Source organism: Lutra lutra, chromosome 16, assembly GCF_902655055.1.
Source record: "Lutra lutra chromosome 16, mLutLut1.2, whole genome shotgun sequence".
NCBI classification, from domain to species: domain Eukaryota; kingdom Metazoa; phylum Chordata; class Mammalia; order Carnivora; family Mustelidae; genus Lutra; species Lutra lutra.
In genome coordinates, this window is record NC_062293.1 from 22,519,905 (window position 1) to 22,547,541 (window position 27,637).

Sequence of the window (27,637 nt, forward strand, 5' to 3'; positions counted from 1 at the left end):
GTTTCTCCCCACTTAAACAAGAGAGAATTTCACTGAGAACTCAACGTGTGTTTTAATTTGCCAAGAACCACAATAATATTTACTAACTATGGCAAAAGCTCTCTGAATATTCCTGTAGGATGTGAGTGATTTCATAAAACGTTTGCAATTAAAAAACCTTTACAATCCTACCTTTGTTAATTCCTTACCAACAAGTCTCAAGACTCTGCTCCTAAGAATAACCCTATCGTAAGATGTTCCTATAGTACAATCATCAGATGTATGTAAATGCAAAAAACTGCATCATTGGGTCTACCTGTAACCCCAACTAACCAGCTGGGTCAGAAGAGAGGGAGAAAATGGTTAACCTTATTTGGTTACTACATTACCTGTTGTTCAGCAAAATGTTAGAACACTTAATATCCCGATGCAGGAAATTCTTTTTGTGACAGTAATCCAATCCTTCCATTAGCTGTTTCATGAATGACTTGATATGGTCCTCAGAAAAATGTACCAAACCAGATTCTAGCAGTCCCATTAAGTCATGGTCCATATACTCAAATACAAGGTAAAAGGCACCTATATAAAAATGAAAAAGAAAATTAAAAACAATAGGAAAAGGACACTGAAATAACAATGCCTCAAATTTTAATATAATTTTGGAGTGCACCATAAGGCTCTCTGAAACAACCACTTAATTTTATAAATGAAGAAACTCAGAGAACTTAAATAACTTGCCCTTTCTAATAACAAATAACAGAAATACTATCTTATTAATCTTCTGACTTTTAACCCAATGCTCTTTGATCTATTTACTTGAGGAGAACAACTGCCCTGATCAAGTTGATACTACTAGTCTTCTACGATCTTAAGTCAGTTGGCAAATTACAGGCTTTAGGCCAAATCTAGGATTCTGTTTGTCACTGTAAAATAAAGTTTTATTTGTTATAACTATGCCCATTTGTTACTATGCCAATATTGTCTATGGCTACTTCTGTTTAAGTCTTTACCTCAGTTATATTTAATAGGACTCACATAATATGTCAGGGATAGCACAGTATATACAGTATAAATTACTGGTGAAATTCATAATATTTAAGAACTGAGTGGTGCCTGGGTGGCTCAGTGGGTTAAAGCCTCTGCCTTCGGCTTAGGTCATGATCCCAGGGTCCTGGGATCAAGCCCTGCATCAGGCTATCAAGCTCCATATTGGCTATCAAGCCCCGCATCGGGCTTTCTGCTCAGGGGAGCCTACTTCCTCCTCTCTCTCTGCCTGCTTCTCTGCCTGCATGTGATTTCTGTCTGTCAAATAAATAAATAAAATCTTAAAAAAAAAAAAAAAAGAAAGAAAAAGAATTGAAAGAAAGGTGAACCTTCTAATTAAACTCCTTAAATTTAGAAGTAGATAAAAGGGGTGCCTGGGTGGCTCAGTTGGTTAAGCACTGGCTTTGGCTCAGATCATGATCCTGGAATCCTGGGATCGAGTCCCACATCAGGCTCCCACCTCCATGGGGAGTCTGCTTCTCCCTCTGACCTTCTCCCCTCTCATACTCTCTCTCTCTCTTTCTCAAATAAATAAAATCTGTATTAAAAAAAAAAGTAGATAAAAGGATAAGTATGCTAAGAGAATTATAAAAAATCTGAAATCCATGCTGTCTTTCCACTTTAGCAGGGTACATGACAAAGACAAATATTGTAACATAAGCAGTTTTAAACCTAGGTTAGACAATTATCTATCCAGTCTAAAATTCCGTCTCCTACCAGCGTAAGGGCAAGGATTCTTAATCTAGAGGGTAGGCTTCAAGGATTCTTTGAACTCCCTGAAAGAGTATGCAATATTTTAAACACATAATATGCAACATTTTAAACTTATTTTTTAAAAGTATGGATCCGTAAGATATTTAAAGAGGTCCATAACCCCCCAAAACTTAAGAAACACTGCATTAAAGGAGTATCTTAGATTTAGTCAAGAGCTCATACAAACTAATAAGAAAAACACCCAAATGCAAAAGATAAGTAGATACAGGACACAAAAGGACAACTCAAAGAGACAATAAGTGAAGCTGATAAACATGATAAACATGGAAAAGAACTCAGAAGTAACAGAAGGAATGTAATCCAAAATAATGACATGATACTCCACCTATCAAAATGACAATTTACTTTTTTTAATATATTTTATTTTTTGAAAGATTTTATTTTTTCATTTGATAGAGGGAGAGAGCACAAGTAGGGGAGCAGCAGCAGAAGAGGGAAAAGCAGACTCCCCGCTAAGCAGGGAGCCCAACGCAGGGCTCGATCCCAGGACCCGATCATGACCTGACCCAAAAGCAGATGCTTAACTGACCAAGCCACCCAGGCACCTCTGAAATTACAATTTTTAAAAAAGATGTACTCAATCTTAGGGAGGATAAAGTGGAATGGGCACTCACAGGTGGGCATAAATAATTACTATCTTAAAAGCAATCTAATATTAAATCCATTCCGCCAAATAATTCTAAGAACCTTATTAATAAATCAAAACACAAAGATTTATGACCAAAAATATTCAATGCAGAACTATTACATTTTTTAAACTAGTAACTAATTGGGGCGTCTGGCTGGCTCAGTCGCTAGAACATGTCACTCTTGACCTTGGTGTCATGAGTTCAAGCCCCACACTGGGCATAGAGCTTGCTTAAAGAAAAGTAATAATAGCGCCAGGGTGGCTCAGTTAAGCGTCTGACTCTTGATTTTGGCTCAGATCATGAGCTCAGGGTCATGAGACTGAGCCCTGAGTTGGGCTCCATGCTCAGCAAGTCTGCTTGACATAAAGAATCTCTCTGCCTCTCCATCTCTCCCACCACTCACGCAAATGTACTCTGTCACTAAAAATAAATCTGGGGGGTGGTGCCTGGGTGGCTCAGTGGGTTAAGCTTCTGCCTTCAGCTCAGATCATGATCTCAGGGTCCTGGGATCAAGCCCCGAGTAGAAGGGGATCTCTGCTCAGCAGGAAACATGCTTCCCTCTCTCTCCCTGCCTCTCTGCCTACTTGTGATCTCTCTCGCTCTGTCAAATAAATAAATAAAATCTTTTAAAAAATCAATCAATCAATCAATCTTGGGGCACCTGGGTGGCTCAGTCGGTTAAGCCTCTGCCTTCAGCTGAGGTCATGGTCTCAGGGTCCTGGGATCGAGCTCCTCTGCTCAGCAGGGAGCCTGCTTCCCCCTCTCTCTCTGCCTGCCTCTCTGCCTACTTGTGATTTTGCTGTCAAATAAATATCTTTAAAAAATTAATAAACAAATAAATAAATCTTTAAAAAATAATAATAAATTGGGGCGCCTGGGTGGCTCAGTGGGTTGGGGCCTCTGCCTTCGGCTCGGGTCATGATCTCGGGGTCCTGCAATCTAGCCCCGCATCGGGCTCTCTGCTCAACAGGGAGCCTCTCTGCTCACCCCACCTGCCTCTCTGCTACTTGTGATCTCTGTCAAATAAATAAATAAAGTCTTTAAAAAAATAAAAAATAAAAATAAAAAATAATAATAAATAAAATAAATGGGCAACTAACTGCTCAAGAGAGACTGATGAAGTAAATGTAGATTCATCTAGCCTTATGCAGTCATTAAAGCACATTAATGACATGGGAAATGATTTACAACCAGTTATAAAACACTAAATATACTTTGGTCTCAGTTATGCTAAAATAAATATAACATATTTAGAGTACTTAGAAAGAAATACATCAAAATGCTAATACTATAGTGGTTTTCTATGGATGGTGGTAGACTGGGATGGAGTGGGAGAGAAATGATTGCCATTTTCTTTTTCTTACCCTTCCACATTTTTAATTTTACCACAATGGGTATGCATCACATCCATTTATTCACTTTTATTATTTTATGATTTTTTTAAAAAAAATTTAAACAGTACACAGTAAACTATTTATTTATTTTTTTTTTTTACGGTAAACTATTTAAACAGTATAGAACAGCAAAGGAAAATTAAACTCCACTCCAGAAGAAATCAATTAACATATTCTTGTTTATCTTTAAAGAAACTACCTACACATTTTACTATTCTTATAATCAGAAGTTAAGGGGCGCCTGGGTGGCTCAGTGGGTTAAAGCCTCTGCCTTCGGCCCAGGTCATGATCCCGGGGTCCTGGGATGGAGCCCCGCATTGGGCTCTCTGCTTGGCGGGGAGCCTGCTTCCTCCTCTCTCTCTCTCTCTGCCTGCCTCTCTGCCTACTTGTGATCTCTGTCAAATAAATAGATAAAATCTTAAAAAAAAAAAAATCAGAAGTTAAGACACACCCAGTCTACCAGAATACCAGTATTCCTAATTCTATTCTGGTCTAACATCCATAAATTTATCTAACTACTGTTATATAAGCAGAATTTCTTTTCATTTCCTTACAACTACTTCTACCATTTAATAAAATTAAAAACAAACAAAAACTACTTCTACCAAACTTGAGAAGTGCTACTCTCCTAGTGCTAATATCTTTAAGGGTTTATAAATAAGCCCAGCTTAACTTTACCTATTACCTCCCTAATTTTATGTACTTTGTGTTCTCTCTTAACATTCCAGACTATATTCACAGATGCCATTTCTTCATAAAAGAAATCTTCAGATTTGCCTTAATAAAAGTAGGTTGAATAACATATAGACTACTTCAAACATAAGTATCAATGAACAATTTTATCCCCCAAAGAGGCAAAAGTTACAAATCCAGGAAAACAAACCAGTATGTGATCTGAAGATTGTTTTAGAAATATCTGCTTTGAATTCTAAACTGTGTAAGTGCAAAACCATGTAAAAATATGGATGTATTATAAAAAATAACCAGAAGGGATGATGTAAAAATGAGAGCAACTGTGGGCACCTGGGTGATAGTTGGTTAAGTATCCGACACCTGATCTTAGCTCAGGTCTTGATCTCAGGGTCATGAGTTCAAGGCCCATGCTGGGCTCCAGATGGACATGGAGCCTACTTAAAAAAAAAAAAAAAGAGAGGGGCACCTGGGTGGCTCAGTGGGTGAAGGCCTCTGCCTTCGGCTCAGGTCATGATCCCAGGGTCCTGGGATAGAGCCCCGCATAGGGCTCTTTGCTCAGCAGGGAGCCTGCTTCCCCACCTCTCTCTGCCTGCCTCTCTGCCTACTTGTGATCTCTGTCAAATAAATAAATAAAATCTTTAAAAAAAAAAAAAAAAGAGTAACTGATAAAGCTGGGTTTAATTTTCATTACTATTATTATAATTTGTTAAAAAAAAAAAAAAGAGAGAGAGAGAGAGAGAGAGAGAGAGAGACTTCAAAACTAATATCTTCACTCCAGTATGGATTCAAGAAGTTGGTCAAACAGGCAAACAAGCTAAGAGAAAAAAATAAGATGTACCAATCTACCCTGTAGAAATATGATTCCTTGCTAGTACCTTTGTCCTTCTTGAAATCCAGTGCATCCTGTTTATCCGTAACAATTTCCTTCATGTTAACAACACTTCGGTGGATTAGCTGACGAAGGATTTTGATCTCACGAATGGCTGTGATTGGGAAGCCCTCCTTCTCATTGTCCAGTCTCACCTTTTTCAGGGCCACTAGCTCTCCTGTTACAACAAATTCAAACTATTACATTATCAATTAGCATTTTTTGGCTAATATATGCCCAGAGTTGCTCTGAAAGACAGATTTAGCATACTTTAATGCTTTATACTTTAATGCTATATACCAGATACTTTTATACCTCAAAAAACAAAACCAAACCCCATGTTCCCTTTCTTGTCTTTTTTTTAAAGACTTGTATTTCTTAATTCAGTATTCAGCTAGGCCTAAAAATTTTGAATTATTAAAATATGCCAAAAATCCAATTACTTCATTTTATCTTTAAGGACTAACTCCTACCAAAGAGCAACCTATAAATTTTATTTCTACTCTCTTAAATTCCCAGCAAGCTTATTATAAAATATTAACAAAGGACAACAGATAAAGAGGAAGGTTTTTAAACAGTAATAATAATATGATTCTTTCGGAAAATTTTAGTCTTTTAGTAACTCTTGGAAACCAAATTAGAACTCGAAATTTACTTTTGCTAAGTCTACTTCAGCATTAGTACTGCAAAATTTTTAAACTTCTGACCTCTAGAATTTTGTGGCAATATTTACCTGTGTCTTTGTCCTTGGCTTTATATACTTGGCCATAGGTTCCCTCTCCAATAATCCCAATAATGTCGAACTTATCTACACAGCGTTTTCCCCAGTCACTTTCTGTTTGTCTTCTTTCTCCATAACGAGGACAACAAATTCTAAAAAAAAAGGCAAAAAAAAAAAAAAAAAAGGAGCCCCCCCAAGACAAACCAAATAAAATTATTTTAAAAACTTAAGTCTATTCAAAGAAGAAAACAGAATTCTTTCATGATGATTCTCTGACCCATGAATCTTGTATGAATTTCTTTATTAAAAAGGCAGGAATCAAATGATATGAAATAAATGGTCTCTCACAGTAGCTAAGAACAGATTTTTGCTTCAGGAAGGCATAAGATCAAATAATAGATGTGCTGCTTAATTTCTTATCTACTGAATGGGAAAAGACTTCCTACATCATAGGGCTACTATGTGTAAGCCTGATGATTCACAGACCTGTACCCCTGGGGCAAATACTACATTATACGTTAATAAAAAATTTTTTTAGGGGCACCTGGGTGGCTCAGTGGGTTAAAGCCTCTGCCTTTGGCTTGGGTCATGGTCCCAGGGTCCTGGGATCGAGCCCCACATCCGGCTCTCCACTCAGCGGGGAGCCTGTTTCCTCCTCTCTCTCTCTGCCTGCATCTTTGCCTACTTGTGATCTCTGTCTGTCAAATAAATAAATAAGATCTTTAAAAAAAAAATTTTTTTTAAAGAATAAAAAAAAATATATATAAAACTTTGGCAATAATATGTACTCGATAAATGGTAATTATTTTTATTATTAAGAGAGGAATGCTGGGATGCCTGGCTGGCTTAATCTCAGGATCGTGAGTTTCAGCCCCACAGTGGGCGTGGTGTCTAGTTTTTTAAAAAAAGAGGAAAGCTAACAATCAAAAGATCTGAGCTAAAATCAAACCCAGATTTATTACATTTATGGCATGGCAATTTATGTGGTTTAAGAAAAAAAATCCCACATCTATTAATTTTTTATTTATGTGTATATGGTTGATATACCCTGAATAAAAGAGCTGTCTTACTTTTTAATATTCCTAAGTATCAAACTCAAAAGACACATGGGATCAATGTTCATGGTATACCTGGATTTGAGAAATCGTTGCTTTTCTAAAAACACTAGGTATCTGAGGGTGCAGATGAACAGGTCTCCCAGAAAGGCTTTTATCCATTAATATAAAATATACACATTAGGGGGAGCGCCTGGGTGGCTCAGTGGGTTAAGCATCTGCCTTCAGCTCAGGTCATGATCCCAGGGTCCTGGGATCAAGCCCCACATCGGACTCTCTGCTCAGCGGGGAACTTGCTCACCCCCCCCCCCCCACTCTCTGCCTACTTGTCATCTCTCTCTCTCTCTGTCAAATAAAATCTTTAAAAATTTATCTATACACATTAGGCCCAATTTTATATAATCCTACTGGTGTAGGTTGTGGAAGAAAGTATGAGATCTAGGCCCAAAAGGAAGGAAGGAAGCTATAATTAATAGGTCCCTCCAGGGGCACCTGGGTGGTTCAGTTGGTTAAGGGTCAGACTCTGTTTCAGCCCAAGTCATGATCTCACGTCGTGGAGCCCTGAGTCAGGTTCCACACTCAGTGCAGAGTCTACTGGAGGTTCTCTTCCTCTCCTTCTCCCTCTGCCACCCCCACCCCCATTCATTCTCTCTAAAATAAAATAAAATACCCTCTAAGAACTCACTTTGGTCTCTTTTTATATGGTTGCTGAGGTGGTGTAACTGCCTTTGGTTCTGGAGAGTCTGGGGGAGATGGATCCCCACCAGGAAGTTCTGGAGGGAGAGGGAGGTCCGTGAGTAAGTGACGTGGCCTTTGTTCCTTCTCTTTCTTTACAGGTTTTGAAGGTGGAATTTCTTTTGGACTAAACAAAAGAGGAAGAGAAGAAAAAGAACATAATTACTTAAAAATTTGAAAATAAAACTTTTTAAAGCTTATAATGTCTGGCTATTAAAAAGATTATAAAGATTTTACTTTAAAGGGATAAAACCCTGTAATATAACATAAGGAAATGGAGTTCATCACAGTCAAAAATACTTGGATTTCACAAAAAGAAATCCATAGGACATAAAACAATAAAAAATTTGGGATATTACTTGTATGTCCTATGACAAACTTTTTAATGTTTTTCTTAAGATTCTATTGGAGTTTTACTGAGATAAAATAAAATACAGGAAGTAATTATCTTGAATTCCCAAAGTACCACTGCCAGGTCATGGAGTCACCAAACCTACTCCACGTATTTTAACCAGCATAAGGAATCAAAAGTTCAACAATGCTGGGGTGCCTGAGTGGCTCAGACATTAAGCATCTGCCTTTGGCTCAGGTCACGATCCCAGGGTCCTGGGATCAAGCCCCATGTCAGGCTTCCTGCTTAGGAAGCAGGAAGCTTCTCCCTCTCCCACTCCCCTTGCTTGTGTTCCCTCTCTCACTGTGTCTCTCTTTGTCAAATAATAAATAAAATCTTTTTTTTTTTAAAGATTTTATTTATTTGATAGAGATCACAAGTAGTCAGAGAGGCAGGCAGAGAGAGAGAGAGAGAGAGAGAGAGAGAGAGAGGAGGAGGAGGAAGCAGGCTCCCCGCTGAGCAGAAAGCCCGACGCGGGGCTCGATCCCAGGACCCCGAGATCAAGACCTGAGCTGAAGGCAGAGGCTTTAACCCACTGAGCCACCCAGGCGCCCCAAATAATAAATAAAATCTTAAAAAAAAAAAGGAAATGCAATGGTTTCCCACATTTCCAAGGCAATTTAAAAAAATAAATAGATAGATAGATGAAATAAAAATCTAAGTCAAGAGTCCAGCAAACTCTTTCAGAATCATTAAAGCAGTTGGTAGCAGGCCTCTTATGAAAATCACCAAAATGGTGGGGGTGAGGGGGCGGGAAGAAAGGATGTCTTTTCTGAAATACAGTAGGAAAGTCAGTGCTCAGATCCAATTTTTTAAGCATCTCAACTTATTATAAAAAATGATTTTGTGGGGCACTTGGGTGGCTCAGGGGGTTAAAGCCTCTGCCTTCAGCTCAGGTCATGATCCCAGGATCCTGGGGTCGAGCCCCGCATCGGGTTCTCTGCTCATCGGGGAGCCTGCTTCTGCCTCTCTCTCTGCCTGCCTCTCTGCCTACTTGTGATCTCTGTCTGTCAAATAAATAAATAAAATATATTTAAAAAAAAAATGATTTTGTGCTATGCATGTCCTCAAAAAAGATAACATACTAATGCATGCCTACAAATAAAACCATGCTACATAATAAGTCTTTTCTAGTCTATCACAGTATCAGAAGCTTGAAAACAAGCTGAGAATCCTCCTAACCACAGAAGGCGTTTCCTCCACATTTTTTTACAAGTGGTTATAAAAACATGTATTCTGTCATGAATACTTCCATAGAACCATAAAGATCCATCCATTGCAATGTTTCTTATTAAAGACTGCACATGAAAACAGTTGCAAAAAGTTTAACTTTCTACCAACTTTCATCATTTTAATCTCTTGTAAATTAGGCAGAATAGAATCTAGATTAGTTTGTGCATATCATCCAGAACTAGAGTAGTCAACTGAGTTCAAAACGATCATCTGAAACTTTTTGTTCAGTTAATGACAGAGATGAATACAAAACATTATTACAATCTGCACGGAAGATTTTTCTACCCTGGGAACAAAGCCTGTTCCCAGAAAACCTCCAGGCAGGACACAATATAGATTTTTTAAATTTCCCCAATTTTTAAGACATTCAGGGAATGAAAATTCCTAATTTTTCAACTACTAATATCAAAATACTCTTTATAAATTTTAATTCTTCATGCTTCAGAAAAAGAATACTTCTTGGTTATGCTTCACTAGAACTGAAATATCTGAATTTTCTCACCATCACTTCATGTAAGTTCAGTCTATGTTTTATATTTAGATCTTGTTTTCTCCAAGGTTGGCTTTACAAGTTCATGTTCAGTTTGCTACTGTGAAAATGTACACTGCTTCTGAAAAATTACATGTTTAGCATGTTTATTTCATAAAGCATGAGTATTTGCTATGTACTACCAGTTTAGAGCATATAAACTGAATATAGGTCAAATCCTATTTCAACAAATTTCAATGTACCAAACATCGTGGAATAATGATGACTCATAAAATTGCAATGCTTAACATTACGGCCTTTAGCCTTCAGTATACGGCACTCAGTAAAACACAGCTCTATACAGTGCTGAGGACATATGGTACAGTAGGGTGATCTAACACTGGAGAGCAGATATTGAACATCTAAGTCTTAACTATGAGGATTCAGTACCAAGAAGAGCTGATCTTGCCAATGTCAGTATTTCCTGGTTCCCCACTTATGCCCGTAGTTCGGTTCACATATGGTGAGTAGTTGCATAAATGCTCATGTATAATAATTCTCTTTCAAAAAAAGTTGCCAAGCTCCACAACTGCTCAAATTTTAAAATCTGTATAGTGTCTTCAAATTTATTTATTTATTTATTTTTTAAAGATTTTTTTTATTTATTTGACAGACAGAGATCACAAGTAGGCAGAGAAGCAGGCAGAGAGAGAGAGGAGGAAGCAGGCTCCCTGCTGAGCAGAGAGCCCAATGCGGGGCTCGATCCCAGAACCCTGGGATCACGACCCAAGCCAAAGGCAGAGGCTTTAACCCACTGAGCCACCCAGGCGCCCCTGTCTTCATATTTATGATTATGGGATTTAATCTGTACTATAGTATCAATACCACTAGTAAGTCTTTATTGTTAATAAAGAATATGAATTTACATAACAACTATTTAAAAAGACTGATTTCCTAATATTTTTCACAATAGCATAAACAACTTTATTTTTTTTTTAAAGATTTTATTTATTTATTTGAGTGAGAGAGAGAGGCAATGAGAGCGAGCATGAGTGAGGAGAAGGTCAGAAGGAGAAGCAGACTCCCCGTGGAGCTGGGAGCCCGATGCGGGACTCGATCCCGAGACTCCGAGATCATGACCTGAGCCGAAAGCAGTCGTCCAACCAACTGAGCCACCCAGGCGTCCCAGCATAAACAACTTTAAATACAATCATTTACCCTTTTCCCCTTAAAGCAGGTTGTTTAGAAAGTGATTTACTTTTACAAACTTCTATTAAAAATTTGAGTTGCTGGGGCGTCTGGGTGGCTTAGTGGGTTAAAGCCTCTGCCTTCTGCCTGCTTCCTCCTCTCTCTCTCTCTCTGCCTGCCTCTCTGCCTACTTGTGATCTCTGTCTGTCAAATAAATAATCTTAAAAAAAAATAAAATAGGGGCGCCTGGGTGGCTCAGTGGGTTGAGCCGCTGCCTTCGGCTCAGGTCATGATCCCAGGTCCTGGGTTCGAGCCCCGCATCGGGCTTTCTGCTCAGCAGGGAGCCTGCTTCCTCCTCTCTCTCTGCCCGCCTCTCTGCCTACTTGTGATTTCTCTCTGTCAAATAAATAAATAAAATCTTAAAAATAAATAAATAAATAAATAAATAAATAAATAAAAATTTGAGTTGTATACATTAAAAATGAGAACGAAGCATTCCATTCGCAAAATTCTAAATCAAATCTGAATGGTCACACAGATCCTTTCTCTTCTACAAGAGCACAATACTTTAAAGTCCTTTTTTTTTTTTAAATTTATTTGACAGAGATAGAGAGCACAAGCAAGGGGAGCAGCAGGCAAAGGGAGAGGGAGAAGCAGGCTCCCGGCTGAGCAGCGAGTACGACTTGGGGCTCAATCCCACAACCCTGGGATCATGACCTGAGCTGAAGGCAGACGCTTAACCAACTGAGCCACCCAGGTGCCCCAAGATAAAGCCTTAAAGAATAATATAGACTCTACTAAGTCTGATAAACTCCAAATGAACCAAACCACAAAAAATGGATCAGAAATGAAGATTTTATTTATTTATTTATTTTTAAAGTAAGCCCTACACCCAAATTGTGCCTTGAACTCACAACCCTGAAATCAGGAATTGCATGCTCTACCAACTGAGCCAGGCAGGTGCCCTGAAAACAAATATTTTAAAAACCCTGTGTGGTTAACTGAAATTTTATTTTATTTATCTGAAGTAGGCTCCATGCCCAACGTGGACTTAACTCACGACCCCAAAATTGAGAGATTGAGAGTTGCATGATTTACTGACTGAGCCAGCCAAGAGCCACAGTTAACTGAAATTTTAAGAGAGAGTATACAGGGGCTCCTGGGTGGCTCAGTCGTTAAGCATCTGCCTTCAGCTCAAGTCATGATCCCAGGGTCCTGGAATCTACCCCACATTGGGCTCCTTGCTCAGCAGGAAGCCTGCTTCTCCCTGTCCCACTCCCCCTGCCTGTGTTCCCTCTCTGTCAAATAAATAAATAAAATCTAAAATTTTTAAAAGATATTTATTTATTTATTTATTTATTTATTTATTTGACAGAGAGAGATCACAAGCAGACGGAGAGGCAGGCGGAGAGAGAGAGAGAGGGAAGCAGGCCTCTCGCTGAGCAGAGAGCCCAACGTGGGACTCGATCCCAGAACCCCAAGATCATGACCCGAGCCGAAGGCAGCGGCCTAACCCACTGAGCCACCCAGGCGCCCAAAATCTAAAATTTTTTAAAAAAAGAATACACATATGATCTCCTTAAGAGCAGGCGATCCCCAGGGCATCTGGGTGGCTCAGTGGCTTAAGCGTCTGACTTTGGATCAGGTCATGATCTCAGGGGTTCTGGGGTACAGCTCTGCTCAGTGGGGAGTCTGTTTGTCCCTCTACCTCTGACCCTCCTGCCACTCTTTCTCTCTCAAATAAATAAATAAAATCTTAAAAAAAAAAAAAAAAAAAAGCGGGTGATCCCGATGAATAGCTATGTTCATGATAAATGTACTATATTATGAAGAATGGATAGTTTAGCAGCCTTTATTTCTTGAAACAAAGAACTGCAGACCATGAATTAGAAAGGCTCTGGCAATACCATTAGTTAAATCCACTCCTGCATTTGACACCTGGATTAATACACTCCGGGCCCTATAGATATGTTTGAAAGAAAAGTTTCATTCTATTCCTAAAAGTTTCATTCTATTCCTATTCCTTTAAAAGAAGACAAATCCTGATACAAGCTTTACATCATCCTTGTGCCGAGTGAATTAACTACACGCCCAGTGTCATCCACATAAGTCCTGATCCTGTCTTTTTCAGTAGTCTTATTCATTAAATAAGCAATATTTACTGATCACATTCTGTGTTCTATGTTCAAAGCACTGTATACAACAAAAAGATCTATAAATCAGTCTTAAAAATTAAGCTGCTGCAATCTCACATAAGATGATCAAGAATATAAATGAGGGGCGCCTGGGTGGCTCAGTGGGTTAAAGCCTCTGCCTTCGGCTCAGGTCATGATCCCAGGGTCCTGGGATCGAGCCCCGCATCAGGCTGTCTGCTCAGCAAGGAGCCTGCTTCCTCCTCTCTCTGCCTGCCTCTCTGCCTACTTGTAATCTCTGTCTGTGAAATAAATAAATAAATAAAATCTTAAAAAAAAAAAAAAAAAATATATATATATATATATATATATATATATATAAATGAATTCCATGTGCAACTTTCAGATTTCTTCCTGAAAAGTTTTCTGACATAAAAATTATTTTTCAAGTAAAAACAGGTGCAGCTGGTATGATACAGGGGTACTGTGGCACCACAAAAAAAAAAAAAAAAAAAAAAAATTCAAAGACAAAAACAAAAACCACCCTGAATTTAAAACACATAGTGAAAAAATAAAATTGACTGTGGAAGATATCTTCATTTCTATTTTTCTACCCTTAATAATTTATTTATATTTATATGGAAAACTAATGATAATCATACATTTAAAAATTACTACATTGGTACTCACTTGAGCAGCACATATACTAAAACCGAACAATACAGAGAAGATTAGCATGGCTCCTGTGTGAGGAGGACAAGGAAATTTGTGAAGCATTCAATATTTTTAAAATATTAAAATTTTGCAGACAAGGTCCTTTACTTTTGATCCTCATCTTAATTCCCATTCACAGAGATAACCATTATTATTAGCTTAAAGAAATCTTTCTGGACCTTTTGGTGTGAATTTATATGGATATATATGGATCTATGTCTCCACAGAAACTAGATGTTTTGTTTTTATTGTGTATGAGCTTTTACATAATTAACATACTATTAAAAATTAAGTACATTGGACTATGAAAGAGTTATACTTTGACAATCAGAACTGATAATATAACAAAAAATACTTCTGTTCACTTCATTCTCTCATACACTTTTTTTTTTTTTTTTAAAGATTTATTTATTTGAGAGAGAGAGAAAGCATGGAGGGGCAGTCAGAGAGAGAAGCAGACTCCCCACTTAGCAGGGAGCCTGATGTGGGACTCGATCCGAGGACCCCAGGATCATGACCTGAGCTGAAGGCAGTTGTTCAACCGAGCCACCCAAGCGCCCTCTCATACACATTCTTAAAGATAGCCACACATACTCAAATAACCACTGAATAGTCTTAGTTTACCTTTCATCCCAACCTAAAAGATAGAAATTCCTATGTGCCTATCAAAATTATTACACCTCTGGAAATCTACACTCTATACTGACACAAGGTAGATAAGTTCAATAATTATTTGATTAGCCAAGTAAACATTTCAAAATGAAGATTCTCAGCCACACTGAAACTATTCTAGCCACTAGGTAAACTAATATTTAAACAGGGTTCCTATAGACAGATCATGGCCCAGAGTCCTATTGGATAATGCTCATCTGATACTTCCTTTTCCAACAAAACGCACAGAAACATGTAGTTTGTATCTGTGAGAGTATACTGTGTACCTAAACAGGTTTTTTTACATAAATTTCAGGTTTTATCCTTCTCCTTTGCAAATCTTAGGATATGGCAGAACTGACAATTATTAATATTAGAAAGAACAGGTAGAATTTTTCTTTAATATAAGATTTACCACTATGAATAGTAATGGACTCATTCTTAAAAAAATTTTTTTAATTGCTTTTGCACCTTCTTAAAAGGCACAGAGCAGGGGCGCCTGGGTGGCTCAGTGGGTTAAGCCTCTGCCTTTGGCTCGAGTCATGGTCCCGGGGTCCTGGGATCGAGCCCTGCGTCAGGCTCTCTGCTCAGTGGGGAGCCTGCTTCCCTTCCTCTCTCTCTGCCTGCCTCTCTGCCTACTTGTGATCTCTCTCTCTGTCAAATAAATAAAAAAAATCTGAAAAAAAAAAAAAAAAAAAAAAAAAAAGGCACAGAGCAGGGCGCCTGGGTGGCTCAGTGGGTTAAAGCCTCTGCCTTCCACTCAGGTCATGATCCCAGCGTCCTGGGATCGAGTCCCACATCGGGATCCTTGCTCAGCGGGAGCCTGCTTCTCCGTCTGCCTCTGCCTGCCACTCCGTCTGTCTGTGCTCACTCTGACAAATAAATAAATAAAACCTTAAAAAAAAAAAAGGCACAGAGCATAGTCTGGAAAAATACAGATGTAAAGAGCTGCAATGTATCATCATTCAAATTACTGATGTCATTTGGAAAATAATGGAAGCTTGGGAATTGGTCTGGGATGTAAGATCAGTAGCACTTATTTTTATGGTTACAATAAAAGTTTGCTGCAATAAATTAAACTAATACACATGCTTGCTTCACCAGCACATACTAAAATTAAACTCATATCCTAGAGAACAAGAGGGTAGGATCTCCTTAGGAAAAAACACTAACACAGACTACCATAGCATGTCACCACTAAATCGTATTTGTTTGATGGTATTTGCCTAGCTAGTCCTGCTAAGATATAAATACATTTCCGAATGCCTTCCATAAAATCAGATTCATGTTTCATAATCATTTCACTTCTCAATATTCAGAGGACTCATCAAAATTAGAGCTCTTCCCATCATCCTATTGTGAATTTGTATTCTAATTAGTAAAGATTCTACATACTGTTCTTTGGTTCTTACAGGATTGCTTTTTTTTTTTTGAGCACTGCCTTTCAAGATAAACCTGGTTTATTCTTTTCCTAAACTAGGAGGAAAAAACCCAGCTATAAAATTTTGGGGGACCCCTAAGGATATTTGATATCATTATCGATATTATATTATTAAATTAGTAATAAATTTTCTTGGTGATTAAGGTATTGTGATTCTTTAGGAAAATGTTCTTAGTTTTAGAAGAGACATGCTAGGGACGCCTGGGTGGCTCAGTTGGTTAAGCGGCTGCCTTCAGCTCAGGTCATGATCCCAGCGTCCTAGGATCGAGTCCATCGGACTCCTTGCTCGGCGGGGAGCCTGATTCTCCCTCTGCCTCTGCTGCCACATGCTAAAATATTCACAGGTAAAGTGTCATGATATCTTAACGTAAAGCAAATGTGGCAAAAAGTTAACTAGTGAATCATGGTGAAGAGTATAAAGGAGTTAACTGTATTATTCTTTCAATTTTTCTACGGCTATTAAAATTTCAACACAGAGGTGTCTGGCTGGCTAAGTTAGTGGAGCATATAACTCTTGATCTCTGGATCATGGGTTTGAGCCCCACACTAGGTGCAGGGATTGCTTAAAAATAACAAAGATCTTGGGGCCCCTGGGTGGCTCAGTCAGTTAAGCTGTTGCTGTTGGCTCAGACCATGATCCCAGGGTCCTGGGATTGAGGCCTTCTTGCTCTGCAGAGAGTCTGCTTTTCCTTCTCCCTCTGCCCCTCCCCTGCTTGTGGTTTCTTCCTCTCAAATAAATAAAATCTTAAAAAAAGAAAAAAATAATAAAAGAAAAAATTTAAAAAAAAATTAACAGGAAAAAAAAAATTTTTCGGGGCGCCTGGGTGGCTCAGTGGGTTGAGCCGCTGCCTTCGGCTCAGGTCATGATCCCAGGTCCTGGGTTCGAGCCCCGCATCGGGCTCTCTGCTCAGCAGGGAGCCTGCTTCCTCCTCTCTCTCTGCCTGCCTCTCTGCTTACTTGTGATTTCTCTCTGCCAAATAAATAAATAAAATCTTAAAAAAAAAAAAATATTAAAAAAAATTTTTTTCAACATAAAACTTTAGGGAGAAAAACATCATTAATTTTTAAAAACTTGAACCAAATGTTAGCCTTATCAAATAAACTTATGAACAAAAAGGGTTACTAGGCCTCAAATTATAATTTTCTCCTCCTAAATAATGTTATAAATAAGAATTTTTGGGGCACCTGGGTGGCTCAGTGGGTTAAAGCTCCTGCCTTTGGCTCCAGGTCATGAATCCAGGGTTGTGGGCGCTCTGCTCAGCAGTGAGCCTACTTCCCCCCCACCCCGCCCCTCTGCCTACTTGTGATCTCTGTCAAATAAATAAATAAAATCTTAAAAAAAAAAAAAATCTTTTCCACTGAAAACCAAATACCAAAAGCCTTTCCTATTCATAAAAGCATTTTAAACAGCCATGTATTAGAGCAGTTTTGACAGTTTGAGAAGAGAAAATGCAAAACATTTACATCAAGAGGGTCAAGTTTTCCCAGTTAACTATAGGACTTACCTATCCATGTCATCGTCTCCTGGTAATAAGGGTGGGAGGGGCAAAGGAGGCAACGTTGAAGTTTTTAGGTGTGGAATAGCAGCTGTTACGGATACTTGAGTCTTCACAGAAACCTGTGCAAGGGGCTGAGAATTTGCCTGAGAGGACAAAGTAGATGTCCTTGGGTGAGTAGAAGGGGGCAAAGTTGAAGTACTAGAAGTAAGAACCTGACTAAATGCTGGTTGGGGAGGAGGCAGAGGTGGTTGCTGTGGAATAGCTGGTAGTGGAGGCAAAGGTGGCAAAGGGGGTGTCTGAGGTGGAGGGGTAGTAGTTGGTAAAGGAGGTGGAGAAGTAACTGTGGGGACAGGTGGAGGAGTCTCCTTTTCTGATGTCTCTGTCTCTTTCGGAGTAACAATGTCCTCTTTCAATGCTATGGGTTTAGAGTCTCTTGATCCCTGCACTTTGAAATCTTTAATAGGATGCTTCTCAGAGTTCTCATCCAATTTTACTTTCCCTGTATCTAAGGAATTTTTGACTTCTGTATTTAGATGTGGTACATTCACCAGTTCAGTATCTGGGGCAGATTTTTCCAATTTTACACCTCTGGTTAACTTTTTAGACTCCAAGCCTGAATCCTTAGCCTCTACTAAACTATTCTCTTTTCTAGGCAAAAATATAGGTGAACCCTTGGATTCCTTTCCATCCATTTTTGCTGCAGCAGCAGCAGCAGCTCTTTCCTTCTTTTTCCTACTGAGTTCAGCTCCCAAACTGGAGTTCAATGGAAGCCTGACAGGTGAGATGCTGGAATGTCGACTGCGTGACCCGGATCTCTTCTTTTTACTATGAGAAGACGAGTGTCTTGAATATGCAGGACTTCTGCTTCTTGACTTCATGGATTTCCTACTGTAAAAAGAAAAAGGCAGTTTAAAATGGATAGCCGACAACAATATGCAGGAAAATACATCAGTTAAACTATGGAGCACTGTAACTTAAAGAACCTACTTTGAGTAATTTAGCAATCTTAGAAATGAATTAGGTACCATCAGACAAGATCGGGCGCGTTCAGGGTGGTATGGCCGTAGACTTAAGTACCATCAAAAAATAACGATGATGATGACAATAATAATAATATCAATATTGGGGCACCTGAGTGGCTGAGTTGGTTGAACGACTGCCTTTGGCCAGGTCATGATCCTGGAGTCCCTGGATCGAGTCCTACATCAGGCTCCCTGCTTGGTGGGGAGTCTGCTTCTCCCTCTGACCCCCCTCTTGTGCTCTCTCTCTCATACTCCCTCCCTCAAAAAAATAAATAAGGGGCACCTGGGTGGCTCAGTGGGTTAAAGCCTCTGCCTTTGGCTCAGGTCATGATCCCAGGGTCCTGGGATTGAGCCCCACATCGGGCTCTCTGCTCTGCAGGGAGCCTGCTTCCTCCCCCCTCTCTCTCTGCCTGCCTCTCTGCCTATTTGTGATCTCTGTCAAATAAATAAAAAATCTTTTAAAAATAAATAAATAGGGGCGCCTGGGTGGCTCAGTGGGTTAAAGCCTCTGCTTTCAGCTCAGGTCATGATCCCAGGGTCCTGGGATCGAGCCCCATGTCAGGCTTTCTGCTCAGCAGGGAGCCTGCTTCCCCCTCTCTCTCTCTGCCTGCCTCTCTGCCTACTTGTGATCTCTCTCTGTCAAATAAATAAATAAAATCTTTAAAAATAAATAAATAAATAAATAAAATCTTTAAAATAATAATATCAATATTGTTGTTAACTGTAACAAATGTACCAGTTCAATGTAAAACGTTAATAACAGGGGAAACTGGATGTGAGGACATATAATAATTCTTTGTACTATCTTCACAATTTTTTTTATGAATCTAAAACTGCTCTAAAAAATAAAGTTTACTTAAAAAATAGATTACAAGGTGGGTGCCTGGGTGGCTCAATGGGTTAAGTCTCTGACTTCGGCTCAGGTCATGATCTCAGGATCTAGCCCCATATCGGGCTCTCTGCTCAGCAGGGAGCCTGCTTCCCATCCCCCCCACACCTGCCTCTCTGCCAATTTGTGATCTCTCTCTCTCTGTCATAAATAAATAAAATCTTTTAAAAAAGTAGATTACAAGGAACAACATATTTCAATCACATAACACTAAAATTATCCTTTACTTACTTACTACAAGAAGATGGGTGAGTATTTTTTTCCCATGTTGGAAAACACCCATATTCACAATGATTACTTTTTTGGAATTTCGGTTTAAATCTGATAAAATGAAAACATGATTAAAAAAAAAGTCATACAGGGACGCCTGGGTGGCTCAGTTGGTTGGACGACTGCCTTCGGCTCAGGTCATGATCCCGGAATCCCGGGATCGAGTCCCACATCAGGCTCCCAGCTCCATGGGGAGTCTGCTTCTCCCTCTGACCTTCTCCTAGCTCATGCTCTCTCTCACTGTCTCTCTCTCAAATAAATAAATAAAATCTTAAAAAAAAAAAAAAAAAGAATATACAATGCCGAAAATAGTTAAGTGGATTTATCAAACTAATACATCTCTTGTAAATAATTGGATGAAACCAGAGGTTTTCTCTCACTGAATTGGAGTTGGGATAAAACTACCACCTCTGCTATCCCAGGATAAGATAAACTTCTAAAGTCCCAAACACTAAGTAACGTCAGAACCACGTACTCTAAAAACTAGTTTATTTAATCATTCAGCATTACTAAATCTTCCTAAGGAACTCTGCTACAAACCCTTCAATTTCTGAACAGAAGCCTATTGTTAATAGAACATTCTGATGGCCATATATATGGCATTTTTAGTGATACAAATACTATATTGAGGGCAAGATCCACTCTTCAAGCAAAAAAAACCAACGTGGGGGGCAAGGTGGTGAGAGGAGACAACCAATAGGTAAATGCAGGCAATAATAAAAACTGTTCTCAAAAACAAGTGTATATTCCCCCGAACTGAGTTAGGTTCTACCCATCTGAAAAGAAATTGCTACCATTAATCACTATTAATTTGGAGGATGTCAAGACATTGCCTTTCTGGCAAGGCATTTTCAGTCTTTTAAAACTATACTGCTTGTTTAATTTTGACTGTGTCTCCCAAGGAAAAAACTGAGATATCACAGAAGGGATCTGTATGCTCTACTCTAAGAAATTTTTGTATTTACTGTCTGGAAGTCCAGCGAATGAGAAAAAATCTGTAGTGCACACATACAAACATATAATGCTCTCTAAAACCCAACTAAAAATATGCGTGTTGACTCTAAAATTATGTTTACATATTGTGTCCTATGCTATCATACTGTGTCTCCAATTCTTTCCTGATTTACTTTTTACCATTACTGCACTAGTTCCAATGAACTGAGTAGAGGAAGAGAGAACTTGCGATATGAATCCAAAAGGAATCACTGCAAAGCAAGTTCTTTCTGAAAGTCATTCTAGTGTTTTAGTCTCAAGTGCACTTCCATATTCCCAAAACTCATGACAATAAAAATTCTCCAAACAGCCTTAATGGAACTACTCCCTCAAGAAAACAAGTATTCTGAGAATATTTCTTATGTTCCCTTAAACGACTAAGCTACGTTACAAATTAAAACACTTAAAACATCCATTTCAGGGGCACCTGGGTGGCTCAGTGGTTAAAGTCTCTGCCTTCAACTCAGGTCATGATCTCAGGGTCCAGGGATCGAGTCCCACATCGAGCTCTCTGCTCACCAGGGAGCCTGCCTCCTCCTCCTCTCTCTCTCTGCCTGCCTCTCTGCCTACTCATGATCTGTCTGTCAAATTAAAAAAAAAAAAAAAAATCTTTAAAAAAAAAAAAGAAAAAGAAAAAAAAATCCATTTCACTGTATATAAATTTTACTCTTACCCCTTCAAAGTCAACTCCAGCTAATGTTATACACAATACACTAAAATGCTTACAGTGAAGTATACTGATATTTGCAATTTGAGATGAATCAGAACAAAAGATGGATTAATGGAGAGATGGATGGATATGATAAAATATATAGCACATATTAATTGTAGAATCTAGGTAGTACATATATAGATCCTCACCATAATTCTTTCAACTTTTCTGTTTGAAAAATTGTGATAAAATGGGAGGTTTAGGGGTGAGGGGAAGGACTAAGGAACTTTTAGACCCTCACAGCTAAGAACTCTGCAGTTTGATTAATTCAAACTAATTTATGAATAATTATCACTTTAAGTCAGCAAAAATTACTCCTATTGACATGTAAAAGATATGCATGGATTTTTACTAATTAGCATAATCTCTCCCCTAGTATTCAACATTTCCTCACTCATAAGACAGAATTTACTCACTTGCACCAGGTAACCAGGAACTGTGCTATACACTTCTTATTTACTAGCTAATTTAATCCTCACAACTACTCTCAAAGTAGGTAGTTATTATTCCCACTTTACATATGAAGAAACATAGGCAGGGAGAAATTAAATTATTGCCAAAGTTCACAAATCAAGATTAGGATTCCACTCAGGTATAACTCCAAAACCCATCTTCTTTTGTGGACAAAGGTGAGTCCACAAAGAAACACATCTCATCATCTAGGAATAAGAACAGTTTTCAGTAGTAATTAATCTTAACGATTAAATTTCAAACTAACCTGCCTTTTTTGCTAAAATGTGGTAAAGGCACTATTATCATTTTTTTAGAGAAAGATTTTGAAAATTGCCAGTGGTCACAGGGTAGGTAAATGGTGATGCTGTTAAAAAAAAATCGAATTCTCCTTAGAACCAATTTCTGCTAAGCTATATATCAACAAAAGGAAAAAGGACTAAACAGCTGAATTTCCACTAGAAACATCAGTTAAAAGACAGGAGTTATCAAAACATTGTCAATTAGGAAATAAACTTACAGCTTTGAAGACTCAGTGGATAGCACACGCACAAATGATAGACGACCTAGGCAAACAGCTTCAAGATAATGCAAATGAAAATTTATAATTTCTTACATCTCCAGTCAGGTCCAGTGAGGTCTAAAGCACGAATACCAAGGTGATTTTAAAACAGTTAAGATAATGCAACAGAAATTGCTTGATAAGCTCTGGATAAGCTCAGTTATCAACCCTGTGTATTCAATAAGCTGGAGCTTCTTTTTCTCACAGGAGCTTACAACTGAAGATCTCACCACTGGAAGTACCTACCTTTAGCAGTTTTAGGTATGCGAACTCTCCACTTCTCAAATTCTGGGTTAAGAGAAGACCAGATTCACCTACTTGAATAACTAGCCAATAGCAAGGTGTTCCAGTCCATGAGGAAGACTGGGGGCTTCAACAAAACATTAACAAGACTAACTGCCAGTTCCTGATGACCCAGCCTAAGTAAGAAAGGGCTATAGGCAAATAGCTCACCTGGGGAGCGGACTCCGACTCAAAGACCGTTTGCTCATGAAAGGGCTGCTGGACCGTCTGCGACCGTAGGGACTGGGTGATCTCCCACTGTAAGAGCCACTCCTTTCATAGCTGGAAGAACGTCTCCGACTATAGGGACTCACAGATCTTTGTCGTCTACTGTAGGGACTGGGTGACCGGGTGCTGGATTGGTAGGCCGAAGGCTCCTTGTAAGGAGGGCTAATTGACTGCCTTCTTGAGGTACTTCCAGGACTCTTCTTATAGGAGTCATAATTACTAGAGGTGTGAGATCTTGGGGGACTAAGGTCATAATCTTGGCCATAAGAAGCTCCTGACGGGCTATCATCTTGCTTGGGGCTGTCAGACCATTTCCTATGAGGACTCCTGGATCTCCGTTTGGGGCTGTCCACTGTTTTGTAGCTTTTGGGTGTTTCCCTTTTCCGATGACTTTTACTCCGGTCTTTGTGCCCAGACTTCAACTCACGTTCTTTCCGGGTCTTCTCTTTATGGAGTTTGGATGACCTGGATTCTTTGTTGCTGCTGCTTTTGGATATCTGTGCCTTCCCGTAGTCCTCATTCTCTTCATTTGAACGCTTTGAACTTCCTGATACCCGGTCCTTAATCGATCCCGATTTGCTGGAGACTTCCTGGTTTTTTTCTTTTTCTGTTTGTTTAGTTTTTAGTAAGTCCCGGGAACGTCTGTGCTGGTGGTGACGATGTTTGTGCAGGCGGTCACTCCGATCAGTTCCACGACGTTCATCATTCTCCCTCCTGTCCAGTTTGAAGGCCATGTCATCAGAGAAGGTATCTGAATCAGAGCTGATGTCATCATACTCCACCAAAGGCTTGATAATTGTACCCAAAGGTGCTGCTTCGGGGGTCACTAACCCCATGTCTTTGGAGTGCTTGGATTTATGCCGCTTGTGCTTCGACACCAAGCGGTGACGCTCTCTGCTGTTGGAGCTGCCACCTCCCGATGACGGCTGCAAAGTTCCAGAAGCTCCTCCACTCCCGTCCTTCTTGCCCCCATGTCTCTCTGGATTGGGCATTCCCTTTCCCCTAGCCTCAAAAAGGGGAAAAAGTTCCCCAGCACTCCAAAAAGTAACCCCCACCCTCCCCCCCAACCCCACGCCTACCAAAGCGCCCCTAGAACCGGGTGGGGAGGGAAGGGACGGTAGCCCAGGCTCCTCCTCCCTCCCGACGCCTCAGCACCCTCCTACATGAGGTAGGGGGTGAAGGAGCCAGAAAAGAGATGAGAGTTCCTCAGCAGTGGAGTTGCGAGACAACGGGTAGCTGCTCAAGTCTGTTTCCCCTCCTCCCCCCGCCGAGCCAGTCCTCAGGCCCGGGCGCCGGGGAGGTCGAGGAAGTAGGAAGCCGACGGCCTGGGGCTGTGGGGCCGACTCCGGCTCTGGGGCCCTGTGAAGACTGCGCGGGCCCTTCCCCTACCCGGTAGCCCGGCTCGGAGCGGCTTCCTGTCGCTGGGGTCCCGCGGCCTAGGTGCCTCACGCCCCCTTTGTCCCTCGCTCCTGAAAGAGCCCCTCTTCTTGCCTCCGCCTCACCTTAATACCTCACACACTCACTCGCTCCCTCACACAGACTCAGTCACACACTAGGTTAAACCGAAACGGCACTTAGAGGAGGGGGGGAGGGGGCAAACCCAGGAAATACCGCGAGAATCCTGAAGATTCTCGCGGTATTTCGTGCTTCCCTTTCACCTCTCACCACGGCCAGTTCAAACAACGCGAGAGTAGGTCCTGAACAAGAAACGCGTTCCGCCAGATTCTCGCGATAAGCTCCCCGCTCTCCTTTTGAGCAAAGCTTTATTGAAACGGCGGTAGAATTTTTTGTTTATTCAAAACTTTATTGGTAACCCATTGAACAAAAACTCCCAGGCTCCGGCACAAAACTAATTTTGCATACTTTATGACAACTCTTTTAACTACCAGTATGAAAATATTGTCAACGGGACAAAGGGCGAGTGTGGAGACACTTCAACCCAAGTCCTTAAGCATTAACAATGCCTCCTTCCATAGCGTATACTATGCGCCTCATCTCTAATTCTCATACTACCCTGCAAAACGCGATATCCTCTTCCCTATTTTAGATACAAGGAAACTCGGAGTCACAGAAGTTAAATAACTTACGATAACAAAGCTAGTCCAGCAAGTGCCAAAAACGAGATTCAAATTCACGTCTAACACCAAAGCACAGCTCTTAAATAATGTGGCACTTGCTCACTCCACTCTGTTTAAAATCTTAACCTGAGGGACGCCTGGGTAGCTCAGTTGGTTGGGCGGCTGCCTTCGGCTCGGGTCATGATCCCAGCGTCCTGGGATCGAGTCCCACATCGGGCTCCTTGCTTGGCGGGGAGCCTGCTTCTCCCTCTGCCTCTGCCTGCCATTCTGTCCACCTGTGCTCGCTCTCTCTCCCTCTCTCTCTGACAAATAAAAAAATAAAATAAAATCTTAACCTGAAAACTCATCACCTCTTCGGATCGTCTGTGGCTTTTCTGGAATCACTTAGCCTCTTATCTTCACACAGAAGATTATAATTACGAACAAGTAGAACATAGTATTCATGAGCAAGAAAAAATAATATCCTGCCCTTCATATTTTACTTTTCAGAACTTTGCACACATTAGCTCATTCCATCTCCACAGTCATCTGAATAGGATTGTATATGTGAGGAAACTAAGGCACCAAGGACTCAAATGACTTATCCGAAATTCTTCATTCATTTATTCATCAAATTTATCTGTGAGACTTTACAGCCCTCCCCTGTGAAATAGTGTCCTTTCTCTAAGGTCATCAAGCAAGATACAGAGAAAATATTCATACCACAGGATATAAGATGATTGATGTCATAAGAATGATACAGAGCACTGCAAAGGTTCTAAAGGAGGATGAGAGTGTTAAGAAAAAGTTTTATAGGGGCGCCTGGGTGGCTCAGTGGGTTAGGCCGCTGCCTTCGGCTCAGGTCATGATCCCAGGTCTTGGGTTCGAGCCCCACATCGGGCTTTCTGCTCAGCAAGGAGCCTGCTTCCTCCTCTCTCTCTGCCTGCCTCTCTGCTTACTTGTGATTTCTCTCTGTCAAATAAATAAATAAAATCTTAAAAAAAAAAAAGAAAAAAAAAGAAAAAGTTTTATAAATGTAGGGCAGTTGTATAGGATCACGAAGATTAAATGGGATATGTATAACTAAAGTGGGAAGACCAGGGTCACATGGGTGGCTCAGTCATTTAGTGTCTATTTTAGGCTCAGGTCATGATCCCAGGGTCCTGGGATTGATCCCTACGTCAGGCTCCTTGCTTGGCAAGGAGCCTGCTTCTCCCTCTGCCTACAGTTCCCCCTGCTTGTGCGATCTCTCTCTCTGATAAATAAATAAATAACATCTTTTTTTTTTCTTTTTTTTTTTTTAATGGGAAGATTAGCCAGTAAATTAGGGCCCAGAAATTACCCTGAATATAGGCAGAAGAATCCACTCTCAGAATCACTCCTGGAAAATGTTCTTGTTGGGGAACCTGAGTGGCTCAGTTGCTAAGGGTCTGCCTTCCACTCATGTCATTATCTCCCTGTCCTGGGATTGATCCCCACATTGGGCTCCCCGCTAGGCGGGAAACCTGCTTCTCCCTCTTCCATTCCTCCTGCTTGTGTTGTTTCCCTTTGTAAAATAAATAAAACTTTAAAAAAAAAAAAGGAAACAAGTGCTGACAGTTTAAAAAAAAAAAAAAAAGATGTTCTTGTTGCTTTTGGTCACATGGGTACCAAAAAGAAAATTGTTTACCTAGATGTTTGAGTCCCTAAACATTTGCTAAAAATGAAAAAGGTAAACTTTTTAATTAACCATGGGAGGAAGTTTAATGCCATCAAGAAAAAAAGGATAGACATAAGTATTGGAACTCAGGTATAGACATAAGTACTGGAACCATTCATTGCTGCAAGAGAGCCTGGATATAAAAGTCCCCACCAGTGTCTGACATGATGGCCAGTGGGATGACTTAGCAACCAACTAGATGAAATGACTGAGCCACCTTATCAAACACTGGCATAAGTTCAGCAAAATCACTCTGATTTTTTATGTATTCTAAATGAGATTAAGTTTTTGACCCAGGATACACCCACACCCACGGTAAAATGGAAAAATGGGAACAGCAGAAGGAATTAATGGTAATGTGTCAAATGAAATCTTGAATAAAATTCATTTAAATTAAACAGTAGTTGAAACTTTCTTAATTATTGGTTACCTATTGAAGACTAGAGACTCCTATTGAATTAATGAATAAATGAAGATTTTACTGAATTTTTCTATTTCTATAGTACTGTTCAATTTTCCACAGAACTCTTTTAAGTCTGTCAGTAGATATCAGTTGAACAAAAAATCCAGTAAGGTGGCCAAGATTGGTATTACTACATCCATCTACTAAAGGTTAAAACCGAGACTCAGGAGTTGGAATACGCTTCCATTAAGTGTAGGAAGGACCAGGAGCAGGGAAAGCTCTTTCTTTAATCTTAGACCAGTACTCTTTCTATTGCAGTACACTTTATCTTTTTTTTTTAAAGATTTTATTTATTTATTTGAGAGAGACAGTGAGAGAGAGCATGAGCGAGGAGAAGGTCAGAGAGAGCCAGAGAGCCGGGAGCCCGATGCGGGACTCGATCCCGGGACTCCAGGATCAT

The 27,637-nt window shown here is 39.9% G+C and overlaps 1 protein-coding gene and 1 non-coding gene across 19 annotated transcripts in view; one reads left to right on the forward strand and one right to left on the reverse strand.

Annotated features, from left to right (window-relative positions):
* The window catches only part of CDK12 (cyclin dependent kinase 12), an 84,533-nt gene extending 59,934 nt beyond the window's left edge, over positions 1-24,599 (reverse strand). For 12 of the 18 annotated variants that reach the window (XM_047706210.1, XM_047706213.1, XM_047706212.1 and 9 more), the window contains exons 1-6: positions 22,962-24,599; positions 17,617-18,498; positions 7,843-8,019; positions 6,115-6,254; positions 5,389-5,559; positions 369-558 (exon numbers count right to left, since the gene is read on the reverse strand). In XM_047706210.1, coding sequence (XP_047562166.1) covers positions 369-558; positions 5,389-5,559; positions 6,115-6,254; positions 7,843-8,019; positions 17,617-18,498; positions 22,962-24,010 — 2,609 coding nt within the window. In that variant the 5' untranslated portion in view covers positions 24,011-24,599. The remainder of the gene's footprint in view (positions 1-368; positions 559-5,388; positions 5,560-6,114; positions 6,255-7,842; positions 8,020-17,616; positions 18,499-22,961) is intronic. The other 6 variants (XM_047706215.1, XM_047706214.1, XM_047706201.1 and 3 more) reach the window with 2 other exon arrangements.
* On the forward strand, positions 13,988-14,093 carry LOC125088214 (U6 spliceosomal RNA). Its single transcript, XR_007123618.1, has one exon. It is a non-coding gene; the product is annotated as a U6 spliceosomal RNA (small nuclear RNA).
* Positions 24,600-27,637: the final 3,038 nt, after the last annotated feature.